Here is a 25,756-nt window from a genome sequence, read left to right on the forward strand (position 1 = left end):
TCTTCCTTTCTTTCTTCCTTCTTTGTGCCTAATATATACTTTTTGTTTGCTTGCTTGTTTGTCTGTTTGTTTGAGATAGAAATTCTCTGTGTTGCCCTGGAACTTGCTCTGTAGACCAGGTTGGTTTCAAACTCACAGAGATTATCCTGTCTTTGCTTCCTGAGTGCTGGGATTAAAGATGTGCACCACCACCGCCTGGCAAAATATATGGTTTTTGTTCCTGATTTGATTTCCCACATCAGAGAATATTATTTACTCATTTGTATGCATATTGTAATCAAAATATAATTACATTATTTTTTACTTCTCTCCTCCTAACCCCTCGAATGTCCCCTCTCTCCAATCTTGCTGCTCCCCTCATTCTATCTCTAATTCATGGTCTCTTTTTCTTTGAAAATTGTTTTTGTAACAATATAGCATAAATACATAAACATAATGTGTCAACTCCATTTAGTGTTGCTTGTATGTATATGATTTCAGAGTTGATCGCTTAGTATTGGATAGCCAATTAGAGGCTCATCCCTGGGGGAAAATAATTCTCCCTCTGCAGTCAGTCATGAGTTGCTAGCAAGAGCTTTGTTATGGGTGGTGGATTGAGTGCCCTTTCCCAATATATGCTGGAGTGCTCACAGGCTTGATCTCATGCAGGTCTTCAGCAGGCACTTTTAGCTCTTGTGAGCTCATGAGTGCTACAGCCTGGCCATGTCTAGAAGACTCTATTTTGCCTCAGTCCTTCAAGACTTCTGGCCCTCATAGACTCCTGTTCCTACTTCCATGGTGTTTCCTGAGCCTTGGTGCAAAGGAGTGTGATACAGATGTTCTATTTATGACTGAGACATTTGTTTTATGCACTTTGACCAGTTGGGAGTCTTCATAGTAATCACCATCCACTGCACAAAGATGGGGAGAGGGTAATAGAAGAGATGTGGTATGAAAGCAGAAAGCAGAATGGGAGCTACTGAGGGAGAAAACGAGGGAAGGGGAGGATCAGGGAAAGGGAGGGGAGTGGGGAGAAAGATGAATAGGAACCAAGTATGTACGAAAGTGCCACAACAAAGCCTATTACCTTGTATACTAACTGTTAAAATGCATAAAATAAACCTTTGAGTCACAGTATGTGACAGCCAGTGCACGAGCTATTTTATCTGCGTTCTACCAAATAATTACTACAGGTGAGTGGCTTAGGTTCTTAGTTATTTCCTGAAGAAATGTGAGCTACAGGAAGATTTTTGCTGTATTTCTGGGGTTTTCAGGGTAGAAGTGAGAAAGAGAGGGTTTTAAGATGAAAACTCTTGGTGTGATGTACCAGAAATCCCCCATTGTATCCCATTTTTCTATATTTCCTAGCCTTTTAGATTAGATTGTTTTCTTTAATAACACATGTGAATGTAGTAGGTGGCACATGGATGCAATGCTTTCTAACTTAGGTTTGTTCTGCAATCAAGAATAAAACATAGCCGGGCGGTGGTGGCGCACGCCTTTAATCCCAGCACTTGGGAGGCAGAGGTAGGCGGATCTCTGTGAGTTCGAGACCAGCCTGGTCTACAAGAGCTAGTTCCAGGACAGGCTCTAAAGCCACAGAGAAACCCTATCTCGAAAAACCAAAAAAAAAAAAAAAAAAAAAAAAAAAAAAAAAAAAGAATAAAACATGTTTACTGCATACCTAATAAATATACCTAGTCATATCCTGACATACCTGACACCAGATAGAAGTTTAATTAGGTATCGTCCTGCTTAGCAGGAAGAGGAGGGAAGGGGGATAAAAGTCAGTTGAATCTTATTCATATGTCTGGACAGACACTTACTTGGACATGAGATACATTGACTGTACTATTCTGTGGAACATTTTTAGTGGCTTACAAAAGAAGTAGGTCAAAAAGAAAAAGCAAAAATGTTTTTGCACTTCTTTAAGGAAAAAGAATACACCCTCAATCTTGTTTCTTTCTTTAAAAACAAAAAACCAAAGTTAGACGGTCAAGAAAAACATTAGACAAAGTAGTAGAACTATGTAGTCAGTGTGAAAATACCACGTGATTAAAATCATCTCACCAGTTGACTTTTAAACCTACTTTGCTCCTTTAAATCACTTTTAGATTATCTAAAGTATGAACAATGTTCAAATGATATTTAGCTAGTAAATGGATGGTTTATTTATTCCATTCTGATAATCTTATGAAGAGTCAGTGGAATGATTTACCAAATTCCTGAGGAAACCTGAGAATGTCATTAGAAATTTACACATACACAAACACGCATGTGCACACACTCATGCATGCATGCACAAATATGACATTGACATCAGAGCTGGAGTCTTGTGCTTCCCCATGTATGGTTCTTGAATAAAAAAATCAATGCAGATTTCCTGGTACATTTTTCTCTTGGTGAGCTGGTGGTACCAAACCTTCTTAAAGTGATATAGGATGTGTTGTTTCTTTCGTGGGAGGACTTGATGGCATAATTATTACGACCTGTAAAGTCAATCAGATGTTGTTATGTTTTTACAGACTCTCAGGGATTCCTTTCTTTACTCACATATTGCCACCAGCACATCAATCTGATGGACTTCTAAGGCGCCACTTAGATCAGGCTATATCTAGGACATCCCTTAGATCAGGCTATACCTAGAACACACATTCAGCTGTAGAATTTTACCCTTTAGAAGCTTCTGGCTGCTGTTGAGTCTTAGAGTTGAACAGTATGAGGTGTGTGTGAATGAGAGTACCCGTGAGTTTGCCTAGAGTGATGTTTCATAGAAAATACAGAACTCTTTTCCCAAACTAATTTGCAAGGGCTGGTGGCAGCAGGATACACAAATCATGACTTAGTTGTCATAAGTAAAACACTATGATAACCAGACTGGCCTAGAGTGGCAGGAAGCACCCTGAAAGCATGAACCATTCTCATCCTTGTTCTGAAAAGTCATGTGACATAGAGTTTGACAGGAATAGCTGAAGATCCTGGAGATTATTAGCCTTGTATTATATGACATGTCCCATAGCAAGTCTGGACTCAGAGCATTGGAGGCAACACTTCTCAGATTTACTAGTATTCTAGAGTTCACAAGAAACACTGATTTCCATTTGGTAAGCACTAAGGTCTGAAAGGCTTGAAGGAATTCACCTATCCCAAAATGCTTCATCACTCGGTGAAATCACAAAAACTTCAGTGATACCCAATAAACTTCAACTCTAGAGCCTTTAATTACAAAATTACAAACCCATGATAAGCTTTGCTGTGAAGTAGTCCAATGCTCTTCTTTACGTTGAGCCTGTGGTGTTAATGTGGTGTTTCCTGGGAGCTCCCAGAAAGAGCAACAGAAGCATATAGATGAACACTTAGTGAGCTCATCATTTTATTATCACTTATTATTGGCTGTGAGTCCTGTCCATCTCTGGTCCCATAATCAATTAAACTATAGCAGTTGTGGGATTTTACTAGCTATTATCCCACTCTAGAGCCCTCAATACTTAAAGAACACATGATCATACTCTTGTCCTTGCCTACTTCTGTCTCCATTCCCATTCCCCACTCTGTGAGATCATCTTTCTGAACAGAAAGAAGCCAGAAGGCTCTGCTGTAAGTATTAGGGTAAGAAAATGCCCAAGTGGGTGCCGTGACAGAGAGGTCTTATCCTCAGTGTTTCTCTATAGCCAGGGAAGGCTGCTATGATAAGAGAGTGGAGTAAATCTGGTGCCCTCTGTGGATTTCTAAGATGTGAACTGTTCTCTGGTCTGGACTCTAAGGGAGTGTCACTTGCAAGAAAAAGAGTGGTAAGACTTTATTACTTTGACCATAATAAAAACAAAAATCCTGGATGTCTCTTGGTGACCCTCTCCTTGTGAGTAGATGAGACATGAGAACAGAATAGCATAGCATTCCTGTGAGTAGGCCATAGGTTATTTGACTTTGAGTCAATTGGCAATATTCTAGATGAATCTGTTCACCTTGTGTAAACCCAAAGAACTCAAGACATCAGTTCTTCTGGTATCTTCAAAGAAGTGTCCTAATTTCTGTACTAAAGATGATATGAATTGTGCCACATGACTATGTAAGATAAGATTGAAGCTTTTACTGGTTCCACAGATGATCCAACTGCACAAAAATGATCTTGTGAATTGTTGAACAGAGTATGAGAAGCTATACTCATATTTCACCCATGGGAGCTAAGAGGTGATGAGTGAGAACTGTGTTCAGTTTCCGTGTTTGTGTGACTTATTACAGAGTAACAGAAAATATGGAAAGACATGCTCAAATGAAAACCAAAACTTACCCCACCAGGGTTACAACACATCACTCTGCATCCAAAGGCAGAGAGAGAGACACCAATGCAGAACTCCAGCGCACTTAGAATGACTAACACAATATCCAGACCCTGTCAACAAATCATAACACAAACATGTGAGGAGTGGGAGTCACACATTCCAAACACTTCTATGTAACATGAGAGGGCCTGCTAGTTGGGGTTTCTGTCCCGCCTGGTACCCCACAGCTGGTAAGCCGCAAAGAAAATCACACAGAGGTCTCTGTAAGTTATAAAGCTGATTGGCCCATTAGCTTAGGCTACTTATTAGCTCTTGTAGCTTATATTAACCCATTATTCTGATCTATTTTTGCCATATGGCTTGGTACCTTTTTCAACTAGTAGGTCACATCCTGCTTCCTTGGTGGTCTGTGCAGGACTGGAAGGAATCAACTTCCTCCTTCCCAGAATTCTCCTGTTCTCATTGCATCATTTCTACTTCCTGTCTGGTTTTCCTGCCTATACTTCCTGTCAGCATTTATTTAAAACATGATTAACAGAATACAGGCAATTCTCCTGCACCACTACACTGAAAGAGTGGAGGCATTGGCCAAGAGGTTAGGAACATGGCTCCTGGTACAGCCTGACCCTTAGCCAGTTCTAAAGGTTGCATATTCTGTCATTTTTGAAGCACATATATTAGTTTAAACACTACAAAACTCTGGCCTTTCAAGGAAACATGTTACTGATTCTTGTGAATTTCATGTGGTACAATCCAGCTATTTCACACAGTAGATCTCTACCTGTTCTTCTCTTACAAAGAACTTGCTTTATCTGGCTTCTTGGTTTATAATTCCATGTGTCATGATGTATCCCCACCCCAAGAAGATGAGAGCTTCTTGAACTAAGAGAGCTATTTCTTAACTATCTTAGTACTCATCCTGAGATCTTTCATAAACTGTGTGCTCCAGAGACTTGGGAGATGGTTTAGCTGTTAAAACACTTTCTATGCAAACAAGATGACCAGAGGCCAGATCCAGAGCACCCCATAAATGCCGGTTGGGCATGATGGCCTGCATTCAATCCACACATGCATCCAGGGGATCCTTGAAACAAAATGCATAGCTAGATGAATTGAATCTGAGAGCTGTGGGTTAAAGTGAGAGATCCTGCCTCAAATTGGAGAGCTATCAAGAAAGACACCTAAGGACGACCTTTAGCCTACACACAGATGCCCACGCGTGTGCGCATACACACACACACACACACACACACTGATGCATGCAGAGACACTTGTGAGAACAGGCACACATATTTTCAAGCACAGCATACAAAACACAAACATGGGGGGGAAGTGTGTGTGTGCTTCAAGGTCTGTGAAATAATGTCACTGGTTCCCAGATACAAACATACTGGACACTTCAAGCTGAATGAGGCCCTTCCTGATAGAGGTCCTCTGACATAAGATGAAGTAGGAATAATAAAAAGACCCACACAATTCAGAAGACTTGTGAACTTAACAAAGAGAGGGCTGATTGAGATGAATGAATGATTCCGTCATATACAGTGAAGAGAGCAGTTGCAGAACTCACAGCAAACACAAAGCTCTTTTAAGCCTGAAGCATTGTGTGAGGTCACAGGCCCCATGGGCAAGAAAGCTGCCTTACACAGCTTTCTTTTTTTATTTTTTATTTTTATTTATTTATTAAAGATTTCTGCCTCCTCCCTGCCACCGCCTCCCATTTCCCTCCCCCTCTCCCAATCAAATCCCCCTCCCTCATCAGCCCGAAGAGCAGTCAGGGTTCCCTGCCCTTTGGGAAGTCCAAGGACCTCCCACCTCTTTCCAGGTCTAGTAAGGTGAGAATCCAAACTGCCTAGGCTCCCACAGAGCCAGTACGTTACACAGCTTTCAGTTCTACAGCTGTGCTCATATCATTGCACCCTGGATGGCTATGAGGTAACAGGCCTTCAGAAATACCAAGCAAGGTTCTTAATGAGGAAAACTACACAGAATAGGTAAATTACAGGCATGAAATTCCAGAACTTATCTTTGCCAAGTTCTGAGTGACTTTGGAAAACTGTTTCATCCACTAAACATTTGTATCTCATTTTTGGTTGAGTGCCTAGAAATTGAATTGCTTACTATAAAGACTTATAGAATATTCAAGAGGAGATAGTTAGCTATCAATGCCCTCATGCAATTGTTTTGATGTAAACAAACAGGGCCCAGTATTCAAGAGCTTTAACTTAGAATGAAATAAAGACAATGCAGTTTATTCTGCATAAGGAGTGAGAATCTTGATTCCCTATATTTACCTGTATTTTCTTCTCTTTTGGTCTCATTGTACCCAGGAATGTGAGATATAACTCTCATTCCTAAATAAAGGCTTGATCTATTTCTTCATGGCTTCTAACCTCTCAAGGTAAGTCTACACTTGAGGAGTGTTACTCTTGGTTTTGTTGAGTCAGTTTGCCCCAGCCTTGCACCAACCATAATTCCTTGAAAACAGAAACCACTCACCATTAAAATGGATATGGTCATGTGACAGGTTTCCGAGGAGCCTCTATACATACAGTAATGTAAATGGTAAGAATAAATGCTTGGGCTCAGTGTGTAGATTATGATCCCCGTGAAAGCAAACACAGAGCTGGTGATGTTCAAGCCTAGGCTACTTCGAACCTAGAAAGGAGTAAAATTGATTAATCCAATATTCTTCAATATCCTCAAGTCTATCTCCACCCATTACCTCAAACTCTTCAATTATTCCCTTATATATTTCATTCTCTTTGTTTTGACTAACTCAGAAATATCCCATTTGTCTCTACCATTGTTTGCAACTCAAAGCTCTTCTCAAAAAAAAAATGGGAATGTCATTTCCACAATTAAATCTTTCATATTATCCCTATAGATACATGACACATACTCCAAATTTCTCCTATGGGAATTTCAAAACCATTATACTTTTAAAATAAGTTTATTTATTTATCTTGATGTGTGTGCCTGTAGGGCTCACAGAACTTTTGGGAACTAGCTCTCTCCTCCCTCCATGTTGGGGTAGGATGTCTTTTCTTATTTCTGAAGCTGCAGAGCCCAGCTAGCCTCCTGTGTGTCCTGAAGCTCAAACTCAAGTTGTCGGGTTTGACATTTTCACCTGGTGAGTCATCTCCCTTGACTTTCCATTATACTCCAGCAGAAGCAAGAGCTTTCTATGTGCTGGTCTCTTACCATTACCAGTTACAAGATTCTCTGACTTCTTCTGCTTGGATAAATGCTGCTGGCCTCTCATCACCCCGCTCCCTTTGCACATTTCCTTCTCTACTTCCTGCAGTTCTTTTCTAGTATTGAAAGTATATCATCTGTTTATAAGAAGCCAGAAAAGTCTGTGTGATTTGGTAAGGATGTAGCATGGTCGGTAAACACTAACAGTCCCAGCTAGGGGCCATGCTGGGGCACAGATTTGGAAACGTCATACTAAACATGTGTCTCTTTTGAGTAAGGATAATGTAAATATTGTCCTAGACAGTGTCAAGTTTGTTGAGATCTTGGTTTGGGACCTTTCTCTTGGCTTTGTGACAGATATTCTGGCATGTTTCATTTTATACTTGTCTGTTCCTGAGAAATAACTCATTGTGAATTTGTTTCATTGACTACTCAAAATCTTTTCTGGATACAATTAAAACACACATTTCAATCAAACAGTCAATAAATGCTATGTCACTCAAGTGCTTACTTAGTGCTCTGGTCATGAATGTGGATAGCAAAGTTCAAGGTAGATTTGATTCATCATCCTTGACTTTTCTTCTCCTGAATTCTCCACATCTGCACCAAGATTCTCTCTGAAAATCACTGCCACAGCATTCAACCTTGTGTCGGGACTGAGATGAAATACAAACTCCCTTCCTTTGTTTCTTAGAGGTTAAGATTACTTTTTTTTTTTTACATCCTGGCAGAACAGATACTTGAATTATATCCCTCCTCTTTTGACACCAACACACACATACACACATACACAAAAAAACCTCACCAAGCCTTTTGTAGTTCTTCTTCCTGCTACAATTGAGAATGAGCCTGAAATAATAAACTAGAAATAAGAGATAAAATCCAGGTTAAATAAAATACTTTATACATTATTGGAAATTACAACATATTGACACCTATTCCTAAATTTGATAATATATGTGAAACAGATTGACTATCTTAAAAGAACCACAAAAGTTAAGGAAGTTTCCCCCTTTTCAACTATAAACACATACATGCGTACCCCAATATTGCTATTAAGACTCTTTTTTAGAGCTCTGGGACATAAATTTCTAAAGTGAATTATTGTTTACATGGATACAAAATTTAGGGATTTATTAAATCAAGGAAGAAACTAAATGTTATTCTCATTTAAAATAGCTACTTTAATCCAGTTGGCTTGGTCTGTCATCTAGCCAAAGGAACACCTCTCAGGAGTCTAGACTCAACTTGAATCATGCTGAAGAGGGAGAAGAAAGAGATATCCCTTTAATGACATACTGTGCTTTTCCTTCCCAGAATCCCGGCCCTTGAGGTACTCTTCCTAGGGACCAGCATATAGTTCAGCTAGGTCTGTCCACTTGTCTGTGTCCTGACTTAGAAAAGACTTAACCATTATTTTTTTATTAATTTGGTACATTGAGCTTTATTGCCTTTTCTCTAAAACATCCCTCCCCAGGTGGCTGCTTGGCACTACATGGCTGACACTCATGCTAACTTAACTTGAGCGGCATGGCTTGTTATTGCCTCCTCTGTTTTCCTCTCAGCAACTTCTGGGATCTACAGCTTGCCTTTCCTGGGGTTATTCTTCTAAACTGCTAAAATCGTCCTTGAGTTTCAAAAATATAATGCAGAATAGTTACTAAATACTATAAACAAAAAGGTGGCAGAGGAAAATAATAACTGTTTTGGGGATGATGACGAGCCTATTTTGGGCTCATTGGGTTCTTTCAACTTGGCAAGTGTTTCAGTTTGCCTGAAATGACCATTGTCAACACATTTGGACTCACCTACTTTCATTTTTTTTCTCAGAGTTGCAGAAATAGTAGATAGGACAGGATTCCATGGGTTGTTGGCCAAGGAGCCCACAGAAGTTTCCAAAGTAATGCAGGCTATAGTCACTGCTTTTGGATACTCACCAGAATTAAACAGTAAGAGTCTATTGTCAAAGACACCACACATTATAGATGCAATGTCAGAGTAAACAATTTGTTAAAGTTCTCATCCCTGATCATAGAAACTTCTTTCCCCAGTGCAGAACAGTCAGGGAAAGTACTCGAACTGACCAAAATGCTGAGAACAAGTGACTGTTTAATGCTGGGTTCCCAAAATGGACAACTATGTGATACATACATGCGCACACGCACACACACATAGAGACAGAGAAAGAGTCAAAGACACAGAGGGGGAGGGAGCAAGCAAGAGCCCAGTGAACACCACAGAAGACTGAATGGAAGGACTGCAGGAGCTAATGGATGGGAAGGAATGTGATGGGGATAGTCTTCTGGATACAGCATAGACATTGCAACCATGAACACATGGAAGCTGTGAAATCCTACACAAGCCCTAGAAAGAAGGAAGAAAGGGAGGGAGGAAGAGTGAGACAGAGGACATAAGGTGGGAGGAAGAATAGTTAGGGGACGGTGGTTGGTAGTGATGGGAGAGGGAGGAGAGAGGGTAGTCAGAGGGCAGATATAAGTATAGTGTACAACATACAAATATTTTATCAACTATTTTTAAAAATAATTAAAAGAAATAAATAAAAAGAAAAAGAAGCCCAATAATAAATTAATAAATAAATCCAGAATCTTAAAAACAGTCTTATGCTAGACCCATTTATAATATAAGATATCCAACCTACCATGAGAGATCCCCAAACTGGGTACCCTGTGTACACTGAAACAGGGGGCATTTCACTGGATGTCACAGTGGCACTTATCATCATAATTCCTATGGTGAGGTTCATGAGGGCAATCACAATCTGCACAACCTAGATGTGACAGTAAAGAAATCAGAACAGATCACTTATCACAAATATGTGCCCATGTCACTACTCATACAATCACTAAGTTACTCTCACTCTTCATCTTTGATACACTAAGATGAAGTTCTAGATAATCTTCGCTTGGTTTCCTTTGTCCATGGAGCTGTGGACATAATAACTTATCAAAATTGCCCCAGAGAAAGTCCATCACTTTCCTAGTAATTTTAAAGCTAGAAGGAATGTTCCAAAGCCTTTTCCAAGATGCATTTTCTAATACTTAAGATGCCACTCACCAAGGCCAGCTGGACTGGGTCTGAAAAAGCATGGGATAAAACCGGACTCACTGAACATAGCGGACAATGAGGACTGCTGAGAAGTCAAGAACAATGGCACTGGGTTTTGATCCTACTGCACATACTGACTTTGTGGGAGCCTAGGCTGTTTGGATGTTCACCTTAATAGACCTGGAAGGAGGTGGGAGGTCCTTGGACTCCCCACAGGGCAGGGAACCCTGACTGCTCTTAGGGCTGATGAGAGAGGGGGAGTTGATTGGGGGACGGGGAGGGATATGGGAGGCGGTGGCGGGGAAGAGACAGAAATCTTTAATAAATAAATAAATTAATAAAAAATAAAAAAATAATGATAGCAACAGCACTAATAACAGAATCACCTATGAAGAACATGGTAATAATTAAACTTTCCATTTAGTAAACAAAATAAGTTAACTGAAAAAAAAAAAGATGCCACTTCCACAGTTGCTCTCCTTAGTCATGTGCTCAGACAAGAGTGACCCAGGAATTAGTAAATAATTACTTTAAGAAGAAAATCTAACTTGAAGAAGTACAGCTAGTGATGGTGTGAAGAAAAATAAGAGTAAATAGAGCATTGTCTTAGGATCTGGGACCGCGGGGGAAAATATTAATAAAGAATCCTGAAAATGAAGGAATACAGGCCTGGAGAGTTGGCTCAGCAGGTAAGTGTACACACTGCTCTTGCAGAAAACCAGAGTTCTGTTCCCAGCACCTATATCTGAAGGTTTGTAACTTTCAGTAAGTCTAGTTCATGGGAACATAATGTTCTCTTCTGAATTCCACAAGCAACACACACACACATACACTTACAAAATAAATAAATCCATTTTAAAAGTATGGGTATTATATTTCAAATATACTAGGATACAAAAGAAATGGAATATTATAAAAACTTGAAAGATTCAAGAAAAAAATATATAGTAGTGAGAATATATTTCCATAATACATGTGCTTTTATAAAATGACAGATCTAACATTAACTACATAAGTGTTCATATTTGCAAACTCAAGAAACAAAAATGAATCAGAAAGGAAAAATGAATTTTAGAATGGAAATCAGGCATTTGATAGAATTCACTTCAGATATATTCTGCATTCACCATTTTCTAGTTTAGAATTAATGTGGGATTACCCTCTGTATGCTGTGAATACCATTGGTTAATAAAAGACTGTCTTGGACTTGCACAGGGAATAGAGGTAGGCAGGGAAAAATAAACTGAATGCTGGGAGGAAGAAGGCAGTGTCAGAGAAAAGCCATGGAGCCTCCCACCCCCCAGAGCTGGATGGAACTTTACCCAGTAAGTCACAGCCATGTGGTGATACACAAATTACTAGAAATGGGTTAAATTTAGATGTAAGAGTTAGCCAATAAGAAGCTAGAGCTAATGGGCCAAGGAATGATTTAATTAATACAATTTTTGTGTGATTATTTTGGAGCACAGCCAGTGGGGAACCAATAAGTGGCCTATTACAACATAGAATATTACCAATTTTTAATTTATTTTATCTGATGACATCAGCCCATTTATATTTTCTAAGATTTTTGTTTTGTTTGATTTTGAGTTTTGGCAAATAGTGTTTTCAAAGAGCTTTTACTTCATCTGTATTACCTACTTACAGACTTGGGAAGTAATGATAAGAAACCAATGAACTAAAACAAAAATCTATAGTTATGTTTTTCACTGAAGAGGCACAATAAATCTGTTATATGTTAACCAGACTAGGTAAGAAAAAAAAGACTGAGATCACCCATTAGTAATATCAGGCCATATGTGTAAGTCAGATGACCCTGCTTAAACAGAATGGGTACCAGAAGACACAACCCTGGGAAGCGGATTGGATCGGTAAGATGGGAGATGGAGTTGAAAGGAAAAGGAGAAGGGAAAATAGTGAGAAAGAGATTTGTATAAAACTGTTTTATGCTCCTGCTGCTATGATGTTTGAGTCAAGCAGATGGAGTGTCACAACCATGGACTGAGGCTCAGGAACCATGATCAAAGCAAATCTTTTACCCTTGACGTTGCTTTTCTAGTGACACATGCCATCATGATGCAAAAATCATGCACAAAATTGATACCAGAGAAGTGATTAAACCTGGCCATGGTAGTACTTTCCCTTTGGAACTGGCTTATAGGAGAAATTTGGAAAAGTTTTGAAAGCCTAAAGCACTATGTACAGCAAGCCTAACTGATGGTTCTGGTAGGAATGTAGAAGCCATGTGTGCTATATGTTGGGGGGAAAATGCATCTACAATTTCTCTATGTTCTAAGATTTTGAATGAGGCTAGATACAAAAGCAATAGGCTAATTAACTTGGCATAGAAAAGACAACATACATTCAGAATATGACATGGATATTGCTTGCTGACTTTTGGACAGATTTACAATGAGAAGATAAGTTAATGAAACATAATGTTATTTTTTGAGAAGCTAAGTTCTACAAATTAAGCAGCAAAAACTCCATTTGATGCATTAAAAGGCTAGCAGGACATGGTGGTTGGTATCACACTGATCATCTGATACCCTCAAAATCACATACCCCAAGGATTTTGGGTTCTCCCTTTAAGAACTTCTCTGCCATCCTTTGCCACGCATGCGAATTCACATGTAAAGACTGTTGTCCCAGCTGCTGTGCATCATAGGCAGCTCCCGATGCAGTCTGTCCTATTCCTTGTATGGTTATCATGGCGGCAGAAACAGTACTAGAAGAAGAAATGTAACTTAGGGTGACTTCCTGGAAACCATGAACAGTGAGTCTAAATACAATATGACACATATATACCAAATGGGTCAAATATGCCAGGACATAAAAATTAATAAAGTTCCATGCTACCATTCTAGTTAATGCCATATTAATGTGCACTCTGTTTTCTATATTGGTTATGAATACTTACATCTACTTGTGAATTCTTGCATTTATATTCCTCATAATTATTATACTTAATTTATGCCAGGATATCTCCATCTAATATTTTCAGTAAAGTTAGTCCATAGTCATAGGCTTTTTCCTTTTTTAGGTTGTGTTTGTCTGGCGAAATCATTTTACTTTTCCTATATTCTGAAAGATACATAGTCAGGTACTCTTTCTTTCAGCACTTTGAGTACATCAACTTAGTGTCTCCTGGACCACAGCGTAATTTGCTGAAAAACAAAAATCCACTGCAAAACTGATCATGACTGATCATGATTCCCTTGTATGTGAGATGTTTTTCTCTTGATGGTTTGAGAGTTCTCTTGTCTCTGATTTTGGCAATTTCATTATAGTAGGAGAAAATACATTTGGAACCCTTGAGCTTATAGGACCTAGATTTTCACATCTCCCCTCCTGGTTCTCACCAACTGTTTTACTTTTTTTTTTTTTTTTTAAAAAAAATCATTTCTCCTTCTAGTTTTATAATAAGAAAATTTATTTATTATTGACATCCTACCAGCATCTTAGGGTCTTTTCACACTTTTCAAATTCCTTTCTTACTTTTTTTTTCTGCTATAGAAAATTTCAAAAGAAACATTTTTTTAAGTTCTCAGATTTTTAAAAAATTTCTGCTCGATGTAGTCTGCTGTTGAAACTATTGTATCTTAATTCTATTTATTGAAGTATTCAAACTTTGTTTTTTGTGATATGAATCTTTGTCATTTTATTCTCATCATGAATTTCCTTGTTGCATTGAATTGTACAACTGTGCTCTTTTGTATTTTACTGAATTCATTGGGATAATATGGTATTGTAGGGCCATATAATATAGGCCCATATTTCTACATTGAATGGTAGCCAGAATTTCCAGCCACAATTTTCACCTGCCACAGAGAAGATGGTCACCTAGCCTTTACAAACAAACTGATGCCATCCAAAACAAAGAGTCAGGATATGCTAATGTTGTTCTGCTTCTTCTTTGTAATTTGGGAGGTCACCTGGGAAAGAGGCATTGATTCAGTCTACATGACATGCAGCATACAGAGCAGGAAGATAGAAAGGAAGATGTGACAAAATGGACATAGAAAGGTGTGGACATGACCACAGTCATTCTCCCTACTACCTAGGAAACAGAATGCTAATGAATTTTTCTTTCAGCTTATGTTTTGGTATAAAAGCTATTTGGAGAATAAACGTGAGGAATTTTCAGGATTTCATGAGGGATCCCTGAAAACTCCCTCTCGATAAAGTCATGTGAGTTGTGTCTTTATTCCCATGCCTCCCCTCTGGTTTCATAAATAATTTAGGTCTGAGCTGGCCCTGGACCGTGACATAGTGACGCCCAATGTGGGGCTGATTGGTGAACCTCAACATGGTATGGATTCATTGTTAAGCAATTCATGTATTTCTAGTCCCGTAGAGTCTGTTATTGTTCTTGGTGGACTCATATTTTCTTGATTCTCAGTTTCTCTTACATTTGTGTCTGTGTATCTGGTACAGGCTGTTGGAACTGTGGGGTTGTGAAGTGGTGTCTTATTATATGTTATTGAATAGGGATATTTCAACCTACCTATAAACTTTATCATCCCCTGAGCAGAACACAAAGTCTAAATTTGTAAAAGTTACAATAGTCTAAAATCTAACATACAACATTGGGGGTTTTTTGCTTGTGAAAATTTAACTTCTGTGGCATTAATTTAAATCCTAATAAAACTCAGACAACTTCACTCATATGCATGCAATCATTCATGCACGTGCACATAATTTGCATACTCACACTTTAAATAAATCTGCTAGTTTCACTTGCTTTAGGTTGATTTTGGAAACCACTGTATTTTCAGTGTCCCCAAAAATAAAGTAACAAGAGACAGAGGTATCAAGAACCCTAAAAGTGCTGTAGCAATTTATATACATGTCCTTCCTTCATGGAATGCCCAACAATTAACTCAGTCAACCATGTTAGAAAACTGATTTTTTTATGTCCAATAAATCATTTTTCCCAAATCTACATTTCTTCTACTTTAGCAGAGAAATTTGTCATCCTATATGATAACTTCGAAGCATTCCCTTGGGTCAATTTGATCCTTGTATATTTAATCTTATCCCACTTAATGACCACATTGGTCATTCTAAAATACAAAAATTAAATTTAATTTCTTATAAAGAGAAACTTATATTTTATCCCCCTTCCTTTTTTTTTCTTTTTCAAGATAGAGTTTCTCTGTGTAACGTTTTGGTTGCCCTAGAACTCACTCTGTAGACCAGGCTGGCCTCAACCTCAGAGATTTGTCTGCCTCTGCCTCCCAAGTGATGGGATTAAAGGTGTGTGCCACATTTTTAACCCCAATCTGTATTTCTAACATTATTTTTACTTTTTCCCTTTTTGATTTTTGGAGGCTCAAATATACTGGATATATTTCAGTTTTCCTACATCAACAATTTTATGCCTGCACAGTCAGCCACCTTGCAGTATTTTTCTCCCACATCCCCTTTCTGCTCTGCCACAACAAAAGTCCTTTCTCCTTTCTTCTTATGCACTGATAGTATCACGTATGCCCTGCTTTCCTTCAGGGACAATGCCTTGCCACACATGAGTTACTCAGACAACAAGAACATGGATGTGTTTGAAAACTCTGTGTGACTTCCTTCATAAACAACAGAAGACGAAGATGCTGTGAAAGCAACAGATATTTCTTTTCAGCCCAATTTAATGTGTACTTTGGTTTATTTGCTTTTGGTAATTACTTTTGTCCTTATTTTTCCAAACATACATTCAGATGTTTTAGAAAATGAAGATTCTATCCAACTGTAACCAGTAAAGCCTAAGCAGGTCTAGGGAGAGAGCTCCGTCCATAACATGCTTGCCTGGCAAGCAGGAGACCCTTCACTTGATCTCCAGCACCCACATTCAAAAGTTGAAAAGTCATGTGGTATGGGTTTGTAATCTCTGTGCTGGGAAGGCAGAGACAGGCGGATCATGGGGCTTGCTGACCTACTAACCTATCCTAATTGGCAAGTTCCAGACCAGAACAAAACCCTGTATCAAGAAAACAATTATACATACCAGAGAAATGATGCCCAAGGTTGATTGCTGATTTCCATATTTATGCATACACACATTCACCCGCATACACATCATCAATCATACACATGTGCATGCCCACACATGCCCACGCACACTAAATAAGTACTGTAGGTGCCCATTTGCTTCAGGTTGATTTTGGAAATCACTGTATTTGAAGCCAAGCCATTGAGCAGCGCATTACTAGTCTCCTAAGATCTTTGCAGTAGTTGCCACCTCTTTCTGGTGTTCTCTAAGGAGTTAACAGATGCTCTCGGGTGAATATTGCCAATTCTTTGCTTCCCTGGATTTTGGGGGAATGCTGCCTTTTACTACCTTCCCAGTTTTTGATGAGAGATTTTTTTAACCCTAATAATTCATTATAAGATTAGTTATTTGGGAAACCTAAAATGACACGACCACAGACACTTAACCTTCAGTACATTTTCTTTACATTTCCAAAGCCCAGCACATTGGACAGCTTCAGGCAAGAGCTGCTGTGTATCAGCAAAGCAGAGCTCTCCAAAGTCACCTGCATGTTATATATCTAAACAGATCCCCTGTGTAAGTCTGTGTGAGCAAGCCATAAGAAGATGGCCTTGTTGATAACAGTGACCATCTTCTTTGAGCTGCCAAGTTTCAAATCAGTCTTTGTTTCTTGCTCTAACAACTGATCTTCCAAGCCCTGACCTTTTCAAGTGTCTGGCAATGCACTTAGGCATGGCAATAGGGCCAAACAGCCCTGGGGAGTCTTCTGAGTTTTTGACTTCCTTTCTAGTTAGACTGGAAACTTCTCTAGGACAGACTCTATCAGCAGTGCCCCCTATTGTGTTTCCATAATTCTCTGGTAAAACGGGTCATGTTCTGGATATTTGAGGCTGATGTTAGCTGTCTGAGTAAATTCATGCAGCTGGTCCCTACATTCATACCACAAAAATATACTTTTTTTTTTTTTTTTTTTTTTGTTTGTTTTTCGAGACAGGGTTTCTCTGTGGTTTTGGAGCCTGTCCTGGAACTAGCTCTTGTAGACCAGGCTGGTCTCGAACTCACAGAGATCCTCCTGCCTCTGCCTCCTGAGTGCTGGGATTAAAGGCGTGCGCCACCCCCACCCGGCAAAACAAGATAATACATTCCTCAAAGACAAAAAATGTGCGTTTATGACCTAGAGCTCAGTGCTCCAACTTTCATATAAAACAAAGAATAGTACATGGACTTGAGGGATAGTTCTCCAGGCTGGGGAGAGATATGCCAATGTTTTACATTATCTATGACATTTATGAGAATTTTGGCAAAAATAGTGTCTTTATTTTTTTATCCATGGTACAGAGATGAAGAAATACAAGCAGTCCCAGTCCTAATAACACCAATCTCCTTGTGGATCAGCACCAAAACTTGTCATGCTTCCTCACTTTTAAATGAACATCTCTCACATCAGTAAGAATGATCTAGACGGAATCATAAAGAATGTGGTCTAAAGGGTCAGCCTCTCCTAGGACAAAATTATACAATAACGTGGAGATTCAACAGGATGTCTGAACCAAGATAGTTCTTTGTACAAGACAGCGGTGGTAATGTGGGAAGGTGACCTGGGCTGGGGCAGTCCTGGACTAAGATTCAGTAAGTGTGGGACCTGGTTCAAGCTCATGGAAGTTTCTAGTCATTCTCTCCTTCTGGGTATGTTCCATCTCATTTGAGAAAAAGTTTCACTCAGTTTCCTCTGACCCTTCACCAATAACCACACTCTCGATCCTCAAGGCCTCTTCCAGTTCTAGATTTCCTACGGGAAGCTTAAGCTTATGGCCGTGAGTGCCCTGTGCATGAATTGGGCCAAAGATTAGTGGGGACGTACATCAGGTCACAGTCTATCTCAGGACTGGGCTAAGAATGTTCGACTGGGGTCTCGACTTTCTCCTACACTGTCCCCACCACATTCTGCATGTGGCAGGCAGTTTCTTAACTGATGAACTGCAAAAATATTTCATATGAGAAAAGAACAAACGCGGTAGAAGAAGGGACATTCAGAATGCATGAAGTGGTCAGAGGCAAAGGAACTGCTTTCTATTTTTAAGAACAAAAGCAGCTAAAATCTCATACAGAAGCCACTCTTGGCTTTTAGTAGGCCTTTATTTTTTTCTTGCCGCCCCCCATCATTGCAGCACAGATTGCTCCTCAAATGCCCCCAAAAGTACATGTCAAAGTGAACTCTTTCCTCTTTTCATCCAGAACAGTGGCTTCTGCCATAGGACAGAACCTCTCTTTGGTTTGTTTGTTTCCTTATTCTACTCCTAAGTGTCCTAGAACATGAAATGGAAAACCATCCTCACAGAAGGCTGTGGAAGGCAAGTGTGCACTTACCTTCCTTCTCAGCTGGAAAGTCTGCTGTGTGTCAGATGAAGAGCAGTCTCTAAGCTCGTGCCTCGGGTTCAGATGTGATGACTTGCCCGCAACCCATGTGCCAAAAGTTCAGTCCTTTTTCTAAATCCTAAAGGTTTCTGAGGAGGATCTCTTAAAAATTCAACTAGTTCCCCTTTTATTAGCAGAAGTATCCACTGGCTATGCTTCCTTGATATGTGTGTGGTGTTTTTTTTGAAATACCCTGAAAAGAAGTGTCTGTCACAATCTTTCAGATGAAAACGACAGCACAGCAGTGTATGTTCTAAACAGGCCACAGTTATCGCCCATTTCAGACAAGGCTGGTGGTGTATGCCTGTTACGCAGGAGTCTGAGACTGAAGGACTGTGACTTGTAGCCAGCCTGAGCCTCACAAAGAGAGCCTCTCTCAAAATAGTCTGTTTATGACAGTGTCACATATTTTCATGTCATTTTCTTTTCCTAGAAAGCTATCTATGCATACTTTTCATGAGGAATTTTTTTAAATGAAATTCCACTGTTTGGGACTTACTATAAATGTCCATCAAGTGACAGTATGTTGGTTGCGAAGAAATAAATAACATTTTGCAATTTTTAAGTAAATAACCCCTTTTCTAAGCCAAAGAAATGTTTACAAGAAATTCAGTTGCAATAATTCACTACATGATCTTGTCATCCTCCAGAATCTAGGATTGCCCACTGACAAAATAACCCTCGACTTCATGTAAGAAGTATTAGTCTGTTTTCCATTACTGCAACAAAATATTTGGTGTTGTATACTTTATATAAAAGATGCATGGCCGGGCGGTGGTGGCACACGCCTTTAATCCCAGCACTTGGGAGGCAGAGGCAGGCGGATCTCTGTGAGTTCGAGACCAGCCTGGTCTACAGAGCTAGTTCCAGGACAGGCTCCAAAACCACAGAGAAACCCTGTCTCGAAAAACCAAAAAAAAAAAAAAAAAGATGCATATCCTTCTCTCAGAAGCATGGACTTGGCACTTGCTGGTTTTAGTTAGGGCTCTCTGGGTACAACACAACAAGAAAGATGGGGTTAAATGGTGGAAAAGTGGCTCAGAGGTGACAATCGCCCAAAAAGATGAAAAGATAATTATGTGTTGACTCACCTCTGGGCCACACCTCATAAAACTTCCACTCCCTCTACACTTCACCACTGAAGATCACAGTTTCAGCTCATGAACCCTTTGAAAGGCAGATGCATCCAAATCACAGCAGAAAGGAGAGGAAAGGGGTTGCCAATATTCACTCATTCAAAAATTCCTTAAAGAGCATTTTCCACGTGTTAGCAATGTGCCATGGGTAAGATGGCGTAGAAGGATATAAATAAACTTTGCCGCTGGGGAGTTTATAAGCTACCAGAAAATTCAGACAAGTCAACACACAGATAAGCTTGTTAAAATCCTGGCTTATCAGGTCTCCACAAGGTAATGTAGAACAGAGTCCTCATAGGACGCCAGCCTTGGAAATACAGAGGAGTCTTTCCGGAGGCAACAACATCCAGAAGGTGTTGAATGAGATAACCAGATGTAAGAGAGTTGGGGATGGAGGGAAATCTTGTGTACTCATTCAGTAACCATTCTCTCAAACTTTAACTGAGCAAAACTCTCACCAACAGATGGACTGGAGAAAATGTGGCGATTCTCTGCTTCCAGGGCTACTGGAGCTGGAGAGCAAGCTCCGTGCGGCTTCTTCAGTTGTGATGAATGTCATCCATGGCTGAGGATACCTCCATAGTTAAGGCTCTAGAAGTTACTGGCTAAGTTTGGGGCAGGGGAACAAAGGTTTCCTTAGGAGCGGTGGTTGGACGGATATTCTATTCTCATTTTCTCCACATTGGTGAGAGTAAGTTGTAATGGCCTCTCTAAGGGATGAATCTGACCCAACCCAGATGGAGTCACAGCAGGAGTAGAATACAAAGCAGGTATTCTCAGAGTCCTGTGGGTCCTGGACCTTGGGCTTAGTGACATATAAAACTCTATTTAGTATTAGAGTCATTAGGGTTAGAGCCCATGTGGTCTTAATAAGCTAAACACACCATTGATTTTCAGTGGGACAATTAAAGACACAACTAATAGTAAAAATTTGGGGAAGGAGATTTACTCCATGTAGCTGCATTGAGAAAACAAGAGGTTCAATGAGCTCCCTTGCCACTAAGTGCTTTGTCAGGGTCTCCACATGAGGTTTAAGTTGAAATAAAGGAAAACACATATTTAAGCAGTCCCGGCCCAGGTATGTGGTTCCCGCCCTGACTCATCGCTGTTTGATTCCATTCTCTCCTGCAAGGTGACTTGACAAGTTGCCCGAGCTGAAAGAAATCTCTTTCCAGGAGACAGACTCCTCTTCTGCTTGTGCCAGAACTTCACTTCTTCTTTTGACCAACACAAAATTCATGGGAAATTTTTCAATTTTGAGGACCACTATTTCAAATGTCCAACTGCCAAGGAAAGAGCACAAGTGTCTCTTTAAAACATTTTCCTCACCTTCCTGGACATAGATAGAAGACCTTGGTCTTCCCCCAGGGCAGGGAATTTGGACTGCTCTTCAGTATCGAGAGGGAGAGGGAATGGAGTGGGGGGAGGAGAAGAGGAGTGGGGATAGAGGGAGGGGAGTGGGGGAGGGGGCAATATTTGGGAGGAGGGGGAGGGAAATGGGAAACGGGGAGCAGGTGGAAATTTTAATTAAAAAAGAATAAAAAAATAAAAAATAAAAAAATAAAACATTTTCCTTCCTTTCAGGACAGTCGTGCTTCCACCTGAAGCTGGGGCATATGTTCAGTCTCTTATCATGGTGGCCATCAACCATACACAAAGTTAGAATCTGTGGTTCTGAAGCATCCTGGAAGCTCAGAAAACAGTTTAACTATAATTATGACTCTGGAAGCAGGGTCAAAATAGTCACATGGCTCTGGAAAAGTAGAAGGTTGAGCTCAGCGCATCAAGATGCAATTGCAATTTGGATCTGGAGCCATGAAGACTCAATAGCAACATATTAGGATGTTGCAGCATTCAGTGGTGATTCTCAGTCCTGCTGCGGTGGGACAAGGCAAGGATCCAAGACCTATGAGACACAGGAATCCAATTTTTTTTTATTCTTTTTTAATTAAAATTTCCACCTGGTCCCCGTTTCCCATTTCCCTCCCCTCCTCCCAAATATTGCCCCCTCCCCCCGCTCCCCTCCCCCTATCCCCACTCCTCTTCTCCTCCCCCCACACCATTCCCCCTCCCTCTCAATACTGAAGAGCAGTCCAAATTCTCTGCCCTGCGGGAAGACGAAGGTCTTCTATCTACGTCCAGGAAGGTGAGCGTCTAAACAGGCTAAGCTCCCACAAAGCCAGTTCATGTATTAGGATCGAAACCTGTGGGCCCATATTTCGGTTTGGCACAGTAGCCATTAGCCTGGTCTGAGCTAGGCACATAGCTCTGCAGACAAGCTGTCGCCTCCTTAACAAAAGTCAGGATGTGCTGCTCCTAGTTCCTTTTGTTAGAATGTGGATTACCTGAGGAGAGATGTTGGCTAAAGCTGATGACTCGAGAGTTTCAGAGGTTCGGTGCTTCCTTCCTTTTGTAACTAAGAGGATGTCTTATAGAGATGCTAATTCATGGCCTACCTGACTGCTAGATGTGGACGTGACCTAAGCCCAGGCACCTGGTTGCCTAGGAGACAGCCTAATGGGTTTTCCCCCCCACTGGATGTAGATATAAGATGTTCCGGGAATAAAGATTGAGGCGGGCCTTTTCCAAGATGACCTTGTAAGCTGTGTCGGTTTTATTCCTCGCGACTCCGTTTCAGCCGGGTTAGGGAATCTATGTTGGACCCACATGGGCTCCGACATAATGGCGCCGTAACGTGGGGCTGACGACTGAACCCCGAGAAAAAGATAACGTGGTGCTGACGAATGAACCCCGAGAAAAAGACAACGTGGTGCTGGCTACTGAACCCCGAGACGAATGCCAGAGCAAGAAGTACGAAAAGGAACGTGGTGCTGACCGCCGAACTCTATGACCCCGGAGAAGGGACAACACGAGAGAGACGGTGAATGCTGATCACTGGATCCCAGAGGGAAAGCGGACTAACGACAGAGGAGAACGTGAGGCTGATCAGCGCACCCCAAAAAGCAAGGAAGAGGTGACCAGACATGAGGAACCCGCGAGAAAAAAAAAATTCGGTAGATGCGTGAGTAGTGAGCGCTCAGAAACAGAGACGTAGAACAGAGAAAGAAATGTAGAAAAAAAAGGGGTAAAATTTAAATTGGTAGTAAAAATTTGTAAATAAGTTAGATATAAAATAAGGAAAAAGTATTCGGGTATATATGTTGGCAACTTAATTTAGAGTGGAGCAGAACAATGACAGAGTTATTGAAAATCTGTAAGCAAGATAGATGCAGAATTGCAACTTTTATTGCCTGCTAAATTAGTAGGAAAAGATAAGAAAAAAATGACTTGGCCCAAGAATCACCAAGTTACTGCAGAGATTGAATAGCCACATGCTCACAGCCAGTTAATCTAACCCACCTGCAGGTAAAAGGCAAGCAGTAGCAAGAATAAGTTTAGAGAGCAAATTTGACCTCACACAGTCTATAGAACAGAGGAGAGGATTCAGAAATTCTCCTAATTTTATGATTTACAAGTTAAAATAAAAAAGATAGTTAAAAATCTGCCTTCCAGAGCTCAGAAACAAAGTCTGACAAAGAGAGCCTGTGTCCTACCCCCTGCCATGCAGCGCAGCTTCAACTGAAAGAAAAAAGCCAGGTTTAAATTAAGGTAGTCTCTGAGATAAGTAGGTTAAAATGCTTTTTTTCCATCTCACAATTTTGCCTTTTTGTCAAAAGTCTGTTGTTTATATGTAAGTGAATTCGTATGCAAGGTGGATTGATTCCAGTACTGTGGCTCTGTAGTAAAGTTTGAAGTCAGAGATTGTGATGCATTCAGAAGTTCCTTGATTGTACAGGATTTTGGGATTGTTTAGGCTATTCTGAGTTTTTGTCTTCTCATAAAGTTGAGGATTTCTTTCGGAGTCTAAAGAATTTTGATATAAGTTTGGGCATTTGCATTAAATCTATGGATTGCTTTCAGTAAGATTGTCAGTTTTGCTAGGTTGGCGCTGTTTTTACAAGAGAATAGGAGCTCTTTACATTTTCTGATGGCTTAAGTTTATTCAAAAGTTTAAAGTTCTTATACAGATTTTTCAATTTGTGTGATTAGAGTTACTCAAAGATATTCATGGTATTTGTGGCTATCTCATTTATGATGTATGTAGAAGAGACGCATTTGGGTTGTTTTCAGATTCTATGCATGATAAAGTAATTCTGCTGTGGACATGGCTGAGCACGTGTCCTTGTGGTATGGTTGAGCATCTTTGTATATAGGCCCAGAGGAGGTATAGCTGACTTTTAAAGTAGTTTGTTGCCTAATTTTCTGAGAATTCGACAGCAATGGAGGAGTTTCTCTTTAAGTATAAGTTGTGAGCAGTGTTTTTGATCTTGGTCATGTTACAGAGATAAGATGAGGTCTCAGAGTTGTTTAGATTTGCATTTCTCCAATTGTAAGGGATGTTATATTTGAGCATTTTTTTTTCAATGTCTTCAAGTCATTCTAAGTTCATCTATGGAGAGTTTTCAGTTTAGGTCTGTTGCATATATTTTTAGTGGATTAATTGTTCTTTTGGTGACTAATTTCCTTAGTCTTGTATGTTTTTGAAGTGGATTAGTGATTGGTAAAGATATTTTCCAGTTGTATAGGTTATTATGTCATGTTGATTAAGTCCTTTGCTATATAGAAGCTTCTCAGTTCAAGAGATCTTATTGTTTCTCTCAAAGTGTATGCCAATGAGGCTGTGTTAGAGTTGTACCAGTGCATTCGAGTGTTAATTCTAAAATTTTTTTAAAAGAGGTTAAGTATTGGTTTTATGTTGAGGTCTTAGAAAAGAGAAGATGGATTTGGTTCATCTGATGCATTTTGGATACAGACTATAGGTCCTCAGAGACCAGAACTCACTTTGTTTATAATTGGAAAAAGATTTTCTGGCTTCCTGGATACTGGCCCGGATACTTCCGTCATAACCGCCAGTCAGTGGCCTATTATTTTTGACTTGAAAGATTGTTTTTATACAATTCCGCTAGCGCCACAAGATTGTCAAAGATTTGCTTTTAGTATTCCTTCAGTTAATTTCAGAGAGTCAATGAAGATACTTTACTAGAGACATATGCGTTGTTACAGCAGTGTCTAAGCCATGCAGGTTTAGTTATCGCTCCTGAGAAAGTACAGAGGCACCCGCCTTTTCAATATCTAGGTCATATATTATACCCCAAAGAAATTAAGCCTCAAAAGATAGAAATCAGGAAGGATGACTTAAAAACTCTTAATGACTTTCAAAGGTTATTAGGAAATAAACAGTGGTTAAGACCTTATTTGAGGTTTCCTACAGGAGCCCTTGAGCCTTTAAGTGAAATACTTAAAGGAGACAGTGATCCAAATTCTAGCAGGCAGCTTTCAGAAGCCGCCAGACAGACTCTCTCACAGATAGAGCAGGCTATACAGGAACAGCAGGTATGCTATATTGATTATAGCCAAACATGGCAAGCATGTATTTTACCTACAAGGCTGACTCCTACAGCAGTCTTATGGCAGAACGGACCACTTTTATGGGTGCATCTGCCTGTATCACCAGCAAAAGTATTAAATCCTTATTTTGAAGCAGTAGCATGCTTAGCTCAAAAGAGCAGAATGGAATCTAGAAAATATTTTGGCAAAGAACCAGCTATAATCAATGTGCCTTACACTAAGCAACAAATTGAATGGTTATTTCAAAATAGTGACTCATGGGCAATTGCATTTGCTCAGTTTCA

General features: G+C 39.9%; 1 protein-coding gene across 1 annotated transcript; it reads right to left on the bottom strand.

Moving 5' to 3' along the window:
- Nucleotides 1-1,977: 1,977 nt before the first annotated feature.
- Nucleotides 1,978-19,072, bottom strand: LOC130880322 (membrane-spanning 4-domains subfamily A member 4A-like). The gene is made up of 7 exons (XM_057779300.1): nt 18,880-19,072; nt 13,092-13,254; nt 10,120-10,248; nt 8,266-8,322; nt 6,762-6,920; nt 4,271-4,372; nt 1,978-2,468 (listed from the first exon to the last, which is right to left on the bottom strand). Exons 2-7 carry the CDS (start codon nt 13,236-13,238, stop codon nt 2,406-2,408), a joined length of 657 nt encoding a protein of 218 aa, XP_057635283.1. The 5' UTR covers nt 13,239-13,254; nt 18,880-19,072; the 3' UTR covers nt 1,978-2,405.
- Between the last annotated feature and the right edge of the window lie 6,684 nt (nt 19,073-25,756).

This window comes from Chionomys nivalis, chromosome 8 (assembly GCF_950005125.1).
Source record: "Chionomys nivalis chromosome 8, mChiNiv1.1, whole genome shotgun sequence".
NCBI lineage: Eukaryota > Metazoa > Chordata > Mammalia > Rodentia > Cricetidae > Chionomys > Chionomys nivalis.